Here is an 11,326-nt window from a genome sequence, read left to right on the forward strand (position 1 = left end):
CCTGACCAAGAGGATGAGGTAGATGAGATTTTCTTCAGACAACTAGCAGAAGTTTCCAGATCACAGGCCCTGGTTCTCATGGGGGACTTCAATCACCCCAACACCTGCTGGGAGGGCAATACAGTACTGCTCAGGCAATCCAGGAACTTTATGGAGAGCGTTGGAGACAACTTCCTGGTGCAAGTGTTGAAGAGACCAACTAGGGGCCATACTCTTCTTGACCTACTGCTCACAAACAGGGAAGAATTGGTGGGGGGATGTAGAAGTGGTTGGCAAATTGGGCAGTGATGACCACAAGATGATTGAGTTCAGAATCCTGACAAAAGGAAGAAAGGAGGGCAGCGGAGTACGGACCCTAAACCTCAGAAAAACAAACTTTTACTCTCTCAGGGAACCAATGGGCAGGATCCCCTGGGAAGCCAGTCTGAGGGGGAAAGGAGTCCAGGAGAGCTGGTTGTATTTTAAAGAAACCTTACTGAGGGTGCAGAAACAAACCATCCTGATGTGCAGGAAGAACAGCAAATGTAGCAAGCAATCATCTAGGCTTATCAGAGAACTCTTTAGTGAGTTTAAACACAAACAGGAAGTTTACAAGAAGTGGAATCTTGGGCAAACAACTTGGGAGGGGTATAAGAATATTGCTCAGGCATGCAGGGATGAAGTCAGGAAGGCCAAAGCACAATTGGAGTTGCAGCTAGCAAGGGGTGTGAAGGGTAACAAGAAGGGTTTCTACAAGTATGTTAGCAACAAAAGGAAGGTCAGGAAAAATGTGGGTACCTTACTGAGTGGGGAAGACAACCTAGTGATAGATGATGAGGAAAAGGCTGAAGTACTCAATGCCTTTTTTATCTCAGTCTTCCAAGGCAAGTTCAGCTCCCAGACTACAGCACCGGGCAGCACAGTTTTGGGAGAAGGTGAGCAGCCCTCAGTGGTGAAAGAACAGGTTAGGGACTATTTAGAAAAGTTGGACATGTACAAGTCCATGGGGCCGGATGCAATGGATCTGGGGGTGCTGAGGGAGTTGGCTGATGTGGTTGCAGAGCCACTGGCCATTATCTTTGAAAACTCATGGCAAACGATTGGAAAAGGGCAAATATAGTGCCTATCTTTAAAAAAGGGAAGAAGGAAGATCCAGGGAACTGCAGACCAGTCAGCCTCACCTCAGTCCCCAGAAAAATCATGGAGCAGGCCTTCAAAGAATCCATTTCCAAGCACTTGGAGGAGAAGAAGGTGATTAGGAACAGTCAGCATGGATTCACCAAGGACAAGTCATGCCTGACCAACCTGATTGCCTTCTATGATGAGAAGATTGGCTCTGTGGATGTAGGGAAAGTAGTAGATGTGATATACCGTGACTTTAACAAGTCTTTTCATACAATCTCCCACAGCATTCTTGCAAGCAAGCTGAGGAAGTATGGGTTGGATGAATGGACTGTAAGGTGGATAGGAAGCTGGCTGGATTGTCAGGCTTAATGGTACGAAATCAATGCCTCAGTGTCTAGCTGGCAGCCGGTAACAAGTGGAGTGCTCCAGGGTTTGGTCCTCGGGCAAGTTTTGTTCAATATCTTAATTAACGATCTGGAAGATGGGATGGAGTGCACCCGCAGGAAGTTCACAGATGACACCAAGCTGGGAGTTGTAGTAGATACACTGGAGGGCATTCAAAGTGACCTAGACAAATTGGAGGATTGGGTCAAAAGAAATCTCACGAGGTTCAACAAGGACAAGTGCAAAGTCCTGCACTTAGGACGGAAGAATCCCATATACCTGTACAGCTTAGGGACTGACTGGTTAAGCAGCAGCTCCGCAGAAAAAGACCTGGGTGTTATAGTGGACAATAAGATGGCTATGAGTCAACAGTGTGCCCTTGTTGCCAAGAAGGCTAACAACATACTGGGCTGCACTAGTAGGAGTGTTGCCAGATTGAAGGAAGTAATTATTCCCCTCTATTCAGCACTGGTGAGACTACATCTGGAGTCCTGAATCCAGTTTTGGTCTCCGCGCTATTAAAAGAATGTGGATAAGTTGGAGAGAGTCCCGCAGAGAGTACTGAAAATAGTTTGGGGGGTGCTGGGGCACATGACTTCTGAGGAGAAGCTGAGGGAACTGGGTTTATTCAGTCTGCAGAAGAGAAGACTGAGGGGGGATTTGCTAACAGCCTTTAACGACCTGAAGCGGGGTTGCAAAGAGGATAAAGCTAGATCGTTCTCAGTGGTGGCTGATGACAGAACAAGGAGCAATGGTCTCAAGATGCAGTAAGGGAGGTTTTGGTTGAATATTAGAAAAAACTTTCTCACTAGGAGGGTGTTGAAGTATTGGAACAGATTACCTAGAGAGGTGCTGGAATCTCCATCCTTGGAGGCTTTTAAGACCCAGCTTGATAAAGCTGTGGCTGGAATGATCTAGTTGGGAATGGTCCTGCTTAGATCTGGGGGTTGGACTAGATGACCTCCTGAGGTCCTTTCCAACCCTAATTTTCTATGATTGTTTGATTCTATAGGTAAACTCAGTGAGTGTTAGCAGGAAAGCCCGCTTGTCTTGCTGGAAATTGAGGTAGCACTGGAGGTACTATTGTAGGACTTGGCTTGTTCTTTCCTCTTGACGTTAGTGGGATTTGTAGTCCTCATGCCACAGTCTTGTCTATGAAATTACCAGTGGCTTCAGAGTCCAGTGGGGCAGTCAGCATGGGGAATGAACATTTTTACTCTGGGATTGGAGATGGGTGGATAACAGTAATGGGGGTTTCCATGGGTAGGGTTTTCCACAGACTTCTGGATGCTTTGGGGACTTCAGACAACCCTGAACCAGTCCCCTATACCAGGCCCAAGATCACTTGTTTACCTTGACCCCTTCTCTGAGGTCATGTGGCACTCTGGTGTCCTGGGGTCCCACCATCATGGCACCACTCCTGCTGCTAGCAATGGTCCTGTGCTTTCAGTATGGGGTGCCAGAGCCCTCCACATGCTGGCTTGGTGTCAGAAGCAACTGTAGTAGGGCGAAGCCCTGGAGGGGGCATGGACTCTTTCTTTTCCTCTTTGTTCACAGAGACAGAGGTCAATTGAGATGCTTAGGTCCATGAGCGTATCAAATTCTGAGAGTGTTTCCACCTGAGCCACTTCATCTTTGATCTCTTCCCACAGACCCCCGCAGAAATAATAGAGTTGGGCTGTCTCGTTCCACTGGGTGCCTGCTGTGTAGCAGTGGAAGAAGGAAGCATAAGACATAACAAAATATTCCCCCAGACACAGAGACCACAGTGTGATCACCATCCAGGTTGGGTGAAGGTCTCCAAACATGACCATGAAGTCCTTGAGGAATGCTCCCCAATCTTGGAAAACCAAATGTGTGGCCTATTTCAGAGCATCTTCTGTTAGGAGACTAACTACTATGCTCACCTTTGCTGAGTCTCAGGAATAGAACTCAGGCTGGGCTACAAATAGGATGCAGCTTTGCATAAGTAACTATGGAAACACTGGTTTCACTGTCATACCTTTCTGATAAAAGGATGGGTAAGGAGTTTGAAGTGTGGAAATCTCTCCATAGAGCTGGTAGACCTTGGAGCAGAAAGACTGATTCACTGCCAACGAATGCCAGACCTGATCTTCTAGCATCTGCTAGGCAAAAGCCATCTGTGTCAGCTGGTCTGGCTCAAGCAGGTCCAGGGACCCCAATATGGAGTCCATCTCCACACCAAGCCCGCTTTGTTGTATGTGATAGTCCAGGTAATTTGGCATGTCAGGTCTAGGGGTCATCTCTCGGTCAAGAGCAAACCTAGGAGGTCTAAAGCCAGAAGATCTGTCTGGGAAACTGAGTTGGACCATCCAGTGGGTCACAGAGAACATTAGGTTCAAGACCACAACCTGACACTTTGGAAGCAGTGTGTTAGAGCAGTGAACATGTATTGACCTTCAGACTGTCTCTAGCCCTTCAGTTTCATGGTTTAGCTATTTCTCTAATTTAACAACTTTTGGACTAAATATTGCCCCCTAACTGGTATATGGCAATCTCAAACTAATTATGGCTGTATATCCCAGCTGAACCTGGTCTGTTCGGAGTACTGTAAGGCCTTGTCTTCACTAGGGTTCACTCTGCACCACAAAGTTGTGTGTCAGCTAGGACTGTGGAAAGATCACACTACCAGGTTTCATGGCCCTGCTGTGAAAGCCCTCAATGTGGACGCAGCTCTGCAAACACAGCTTCTGTCAATCAGGGAGGTGGGGTGGGAAAGCAGGCAGAACTGCCTCCTTTTAGCCATCACATGCCATATCTCCACTGGGGGATGCTGCTATAGCTCAGTGGGCAGCAGCCTTATAGTATTGACAGACACTAGGCTTTAGAGCTGCAATGTTAGCCAACAGGATCTCATTAACACTTTCAAAAATTCAAGTCAAAATGAAGCAACTGTACAATTGTACTTCAAAATGCAGTCATCTCGGCCTTAATTCCCCCCATTTAACACCTTCTGAAGTATAGTGCTTTGTTCTGTGTAGCGTCTGATGAGGTGTTAATTGGACTGAACAAGCTCACTCCATCTGGTATCACACCTTTACATTCTAATCGAGACAAAGATAGCAGGATGGAAAATCATTTTTCATTCAAGATTTGTGATTGGGAGAAGGGGATGGCAATAATGTTTTAATGCTAATCACTATGCATTTGATAGCAGCATGGGTAAAGTCCAGATGCTGCTGTTAATCTATTAAATGAAGCCAATGAAATTAATGTCAAATAGTGGATAAAGCATGCAGATGGATTTCTCAAATGTGGCAAAATGAATAATGTCAGAGCTGGGTCTGTGTTCTTAAGTGATGTGCATTAACCGTGAGAGGCACATGACTGTACGTGGCCCTATGGCAAGAAAGGAGACTTGTATGTGGAGAAGAGCAGCATTACTAGGAGATATTTCTGCACTTCTAAGATCTCACTACACACAAGACCAAACAAAGATCATGATGAATTTGTCCCAAATGACAAGTTATTCCAATTATTTTGTAATAACCACCCCAAGAAGTTGATGGTAGTTGTTCCAAAATAATTGCCTGCAAGGACAAAACAAAGGAGGCCTTTGAGTCATGGATGACAATAACCTCCTGCGCTTAGGATACACTATTTATGGTGAGAAAAGAGACTCATTTTGATGGACCACCTTATGAAAGAGGAACCCAGAGCATTTCCACAGGACTACAGGGGAGTGTGTTCTTCCTCTAACAAAGCACATTTATAGCTGGAGTCAGGCCTGCCTCCTGCCTACATGGCACTGCTACTGTACAATAGATTGCAGCAAGTCACCTACTATGCATTCATTACATGGTTTCATGAGCTTGCTGTCAACACAGCTGCCTGTTAACATGAAAAAGGTATTGTTGATAAAATTTTGTCTTCAAACACAAAAGAAAAACAGACTGAACAGTGGCAAACCTTTTGGGTTTATATCCTTTGAATGGATATAAACCCAAAAGGTTTGCCACTGTTCAGCTCAGGGGTCAGAGTGTTTCAAGGTGAGTAACTTTGGTGTGGTGTTGAGTGTGCCTCTCTACCTGATGGACTTTGATGCCCTCCCAGATGCCTCCTCACATTGCTTTGTTTTCCCCTAACTTCCCTGTTTCTTGTGTGGCCTCTACTGCTCCAGGGTCCCAAAGACTAGGTGTTCTCTCTTTGTTTATATGCTGATGTATGTCCATATTCTTCCTCTTAATTTGGGGGTTGGTCTAAGAATCAGTATGTTGGTAGCAAATCTGTTGTTTGCTACTGTGAAGCCTTTGAAATTCTTACTCAGTGCACATACAGCTGGATCATGCCACAGTCTTCTGGTACTCTGGGGCATGGCAAAGCAAAACAAGCCCTTGCTTTTGCAGTTATTCTATCCAGGAGGTATAAGAAACCATTGCCAAGAAGACAGCAATTTGGGACTGTCAGTGTGATACCATGCAATACTACACTAAGGTGAAGTCAGTATGCAAGCAAATGAGGGACAGAAACTGGACTTCCAGCATTGCTCAGACCACCTGGTGGTACCATATGAACTTTACTGGAATTTCAGCATTTGAATGCTAGTATCTGGCCGCACTGGAGAAAGCCTGGATGGCACAGAGGACAGTAGAAATAAGGAATCCCTTCAGGAGACACCTCAGAACCACCCTGAGATAGGAAGTATTGTGCCCCAGGAGACCAACCAGAAGCCCACATAGCTCAAGCTGGACTATAGTCCAAGCTTGTCGAAACCACAGAATCCAAATTATGGACAATGACTGCCTGTTGGCACCTGCAAGCTGATGATTGTCAGGGCCACTACTGTTAACCAAGGCACAATATCTGGAGAACATGAGAGTCCCAAGGGAAAGAACAGAATAAGGAATGCTTGTGGAACTTGTGGAGGTGTAATACACAAAGAATATGGGGATTTCCTGAAGCAGGAAGAGGACACAAAGGAGCTGGCAGGGGAATCCAAAGTGAGAACTGGTAGAAAGAAAATTTAATTTGAATTAAGGCAGAAGGCATGGGAAACAGAAGTGCAGAAGCACCTGACAGACATCAGGCACAGACAGTTCTGCTGGAAAATATGTTCCATAGCTGCTCCTCATCATTCACGTACATACCCTTCATTGCTCAGAGAACTGAGCCTATTGAAAAGAGGTATTTACCAGCAGGGACCTCAGCTCTAGCTATTTCTTGTCTAACAGGGAGAATAGCATCTTACAGAACCTAGTTCCTTTGCTACCCTTACCTACATGGTCTCCTGCTACTGCACTCTGGCCCCTGAGGCTCCTGACCAAGCAGGAGAAGAAATGGCTTCTCACCACCACAGCTGAGTCCCACCCCCAAACACTCCTTTCTGTTGCATGCTGATCTTTCTTTAACTTTTTATCTGCACTTTAGTGACAAAGCCTGGTTTTATTTACTGAAATGAAAGCATCATCTGCTTCCATCATCCAAACAAGAGTTACTTGTAAGATATATAACAGGCCCTTAATGTAGGAAATAAGCTAGCTTTGGCCAGGTATTCACAGAGGCATGGTGTAGTGAGAGAAGGAAGATGGGGATATAGGATCTGTCAGTTGTGCCAATGCTCTGCGAACCCCCCTGCATGCAAAGCAATCATAAACCTTCTGAGGACTGGCAGGCTGTACAACATATGATGCCAGTTCCTTTTAATCATGGTGCACTTTTCCATCACCAGAGCCCCAACAGTTGACCTGCCTGATTTGGAACCAACTAGTAGCTTTCATATGGATATGCTGCTGTGGTAAGCTCCATGACAAGCCTCAGGAAAGTCATTCTGAAGTTTTGCTGCCATTGCTGGTCATTGCAGGCCAGCAGCCCAATACTGTCCCATCAGTCCATACATGTTACTCAGGCCCATAAGTAGCAATTCAGCTGTGAATCCCTTTGGGAGCATTACCTTGATCTTGCTATTTATTATCCTCACCATCTCCGTCCACTTTCCTGTAGTCCTCTCAGTTCATATCCAACCAAAGAGTAGGGGGCTAGAGGGACAATGTAGATATTGTAGTTGGAAAACAACAACAGGCACCAGTCAAAAGATGGATCATGGAATGGGGACAAAGTAATCATGGCTCATTTATACGGTTGTTCCTCAGATAAGGAATATGGAAGCTTTCATATTCATGTCCCACCATGACCATAGATCTCACAAGGCATAGCACCTAACAGCAGAGCAAAGGACTGTGAGACATCCTCTGCAGTGCTGTGGTATATACTTTGGGGAAAATCACCTCCTATGTGGAGGCACTGATCTGTTAGGAAACAGAAGCCAGATGTTCATTCAGTTCATGTAGATCCAATTGTATCAAAACGGTTCCATACCAACTTTCGTGTCAGTGCTTCTCAGTTTGAGATAAATCTATTTGTGTGGCAAAGCTTCATGCAGCATACTCAGATTGTTCCAAAAATCTGGTATCTTTTACATTTCTGAAATGTCACCTTAAATTAGTAGCCTACAGTAGAATGCCGTTATTTAATGTTTATCCCTGGTGCATTGTGCCTTCTGCAGACTCCCTCTTTAAACTAGTCTATAATTTCATCAATATAATATCTTAGTACTCTGTGGGTAGCAATTAACCGCTAACCAACAGGCACATTTATCACATTAGGTTGCACATGAAAGATGGTGAAGTCCCACTTAATACGCTTTGTCAGATATTCCTGAATCTAAATGAAGGTAGAGAAACTGCAAAGGGGTATGAGTTTGCTAAGATTTCATTAGCAGTTAAGAGATGGTCCATCACCTACTACCCCATAAATATTTGCTACCAATACTAAATTAACACTCAGAATCTCTGATAACAATAATTTCATATATTAATGATGGAGCAATTTCTGCACATGACCAGATCACATGGTTTTCTTCCCTGAATACCTAGTAGTCATCTCTCTGTTACTGAACCCAGAATGGGAACAGCTCTTGGTCACAGTTTGAATACTATGATATTAACACCTAGAGGCCTAATCTAATGCAAGGGGTGTAGTGTGCTAGGTGCTGTGCAGACACAAAGTGAGGTGGTCATTGCCAAAAAGGAGTTTAAACAGACAAGATAAGGGGAAAGAAGGAGAACAGCTCAACATCCTACAGCAAATAAGTGCCAGAGAGGAGACTAGAACCTAAGTCTCTTAGCACCTCAGCAAGTACCCAACCCACCAAACAGCACAGCCTCACAAGGTAGCCTAATTCAGCTGTGGCACAGAATGCCAAGTTTGATAAAATCAAAAACTACTGCCATCTCCAAAACAGGAAGAAAAGTCCTGTATGCACTATCTGCTTGCTCACACTGTGATAATTTCAGAGATCTGAAGACTGTTCATTGCTCCTGGACTTCGTATTTCAGCAAATCCAGCTTTGACTGGACATACTCTGGATTTTCTTTGGCTTTAGGAAAAATGGGAAGGAAAAAGTGGCAAGTTATTTCAAGGGGAACATGAGCATTTACTATCAATGAGTCAGCCTAAAGAAAGGGGAAGTTTTCTTGTTTGGAACTGCTGGATGCAGGCTGGTACTGTGGCAAGTGAAGACCACAGCTCTTTTGGGTGATATGTGGGATCCAAAAGAGACTTCTGCTCCAGGCAGATTCACACCACATATAAGCTTTTCACTTCAGGTGGCCTTAATTCATTGTCAAGGCCATGCCCAGAGGTTTGCTATGTGATGTTTCTCAGCTGGAGGAAAACTGAAGAGCTAAGGGAAAATCATTCTCTTTCAGAGTGCCAGCCTTTGTCTCGCTAGGGCTGGACAGGAGGGGGTGGGGTGGGTAATGCGCTCTTGAATGAAGCCTTGATTTTACCTCACAGTCTGGTGAAAGCTTACTGCAGACGGGCAGCAGCATTTCCTGTCTATGTTAAGGGGCTATAGTTATAACTGTTGGTTCCCAGATCCATTTCTTTTGACCTGGGATCTGGCATTCCATTCAAGGCAAGGAGGCTTCTGTTAGTCTAAGAGCCAGACTGCCACATACAACAATCGCTTGACAATGCATAAGCAGCATGCACTGACCATGCTCACTATAGCCAGACGCGTGAAATCCAGCACATTCACAGGTCGTCTCTCCCCTTCACTGAGGCAGCTTTGTGTCTTGCTGTCATGAGGTGCTTGTACACATGACAGGGTTTAATCCTCATTAAATTAAAATGGTTTATTAAAATTAAAAAGGTTTGCTTTAAAATGTTGCATCAGTGTTTGCACACGATAGCCTTTACAATGAATTAAGCCCAGTGTGCAATTCCTGGTGAATTCCAGCATGGGGAGCCACATACCAATCCACCCCGCTGCTGTCTTCCGTACTGAAGTACAGCAGGGGGCACGTTTAAACCAGTAAAGCCTCACTCCCAAAACACATCCCTCCCCCTTCCCCCCCAACCCCCCGCCCGCCAAAGCCAGGGATCTCCACCCTAAGCCACGGTCATCACCTCCCTCACCCACCCCCAAACCACATGGACTTCTACACCAATCTGCCTATGAAAGAAAACACGCCACATCTGGAAGGAATTGTATGCATTTTCAACCTTTAGTTCAACTTTAAAATACTGTTTCATTTACATGATTTTTTGTTCTTAAAAAAGTAGTTATTTTTAAAAAATAAAAGTAGTAGAAAAGCAGAAAATGTATTAAAATATAAAAATATAAAATAAATTGTCAAAAGCAAAAAAATATTTTTTTCTCCCCCCCATAAATTTAAATAAATAATAAATATGTGTAGTAAAATTTTAAAAATATCTAAGAAGGAAATTAAATAACTAGGAAATACTAGCAACTGTGGCTGCCACTCCAAACACTTTTACCCACTCCACTGTCTGCCCTTGCAGGACAACCACTCTGATCCACTGCTGCACAGCCCTTGGCACGTGGGGCTGCAAGACAACTGTTGTGAGTGTCTTGTTGGGCAGCCACCCCTCTTCCCCCAGGGGATGACCCAGGGACAGCCACCCCCCACCATGCCAATGGCACAAAGCATGCCACTGCCTCATGTGCCCTGGCCCGTGCACAATGAACTCTTTGCGCAAGCTAAAGGTTGCCCTAGCCACTACGCCCTGCTGATGATGATCCTGCTGGTGCCCTGTGCACACCTGCGCTTGTGGCTCAAGACACTTAGCTATGATGGCACTGGGGGCAAACTTGGTCTGCTACTCAACTTCCACCAATGGCTGGATGGATACCTGTTCCAGTGCTATGCGACCCTGACCCTGACCCTGACCCCTGATACTGAGGATGACGTTGCTGCCGGAATTGATGCCTTCCTCGGTGTGTGAAGGACACACTCATTCCCACCCAGTTCTAAGGAAGGGAAAGGAGATGACAAATAAAATTGTGTGAACCTTATAGTGGCCCCCCGTCATGCGTGGTGGACAGTGTGTGAGCAAGCCTGCTTCACAGTGTTCAGCTGACACGCTTGATGAATAGTGGGTTAGGAATCATCTAAACTCATAGAGAGTAAGGGCTGGAAGGGACCTCGAAAGATCATCCAGTTAAAACCACCCTACTCAGGGCAGAAACACTGCTGAGATCAAATGATCCCAGGAAGGTGTCTGTCCACTCTCTTGTTGAAGACTTCAAAGTTTGGGAACCACACAACCACTTTGCAGAGCCTATTCAAGATCCCAGTTACCCTTATAGTAAACAAGTTCTTCCTTATATCCAACCTGAAACTGTCCTCTAACCATTTAGGGGCATTCCTCCTTGTCCTCTCCTGGGTAGACATGCCATATAGCTAACATATTTTCTCCCATTCATTCATTTTTATCTTGACTCACTGCCTCACCAGGTAGGGAGACTGTGAGCAGGAACCAGTGCCTTGACACATCGGTGACTTGTGGCTAG

General features: G+C 45.2%; 1 protein-coding gene across 1 annotated transcript; it reads left to right on the forward strand.

Moving 5' to 3' along the window:
* The first annotated feature begins 448 nt into the window (after positions 1-448).
* On the forward strand, positions 449-2,032 carry LOC109298209 (RNA-directed DNA polymerase from mobile element jockey-like). Its single transcript, XM_019518310.1, is given in 2 exon segments — positions 449-1,070; positions 1,073-2,032. Coding segments are annotated over 2 exon segments (1,479 nt in total). The 5' UTR covers positions 449-502; the 3' UTR covers positions 1,984-2,032.
* The last annotated feature ends 9,294 nt before the right edge of the window (positions 2,033-11,326 follow it).

The sequence above is a fragment of the Gavialis gangeticus genome, unplaced genomic scaffold (assembly GCF_001723915.1).
Source record: "Gavialis gangeticus isolate Ggan-Ray unplaced genomic scaffold, GavGan_comp1, whole genome shotgun sequence".
In the NCBI taxonomy this organism is placed as follows: Eukaryota; Metazoa; Chordata; order Crocodylia; family Gavialidae; genus Gavialis; species Gavialis gangeticus.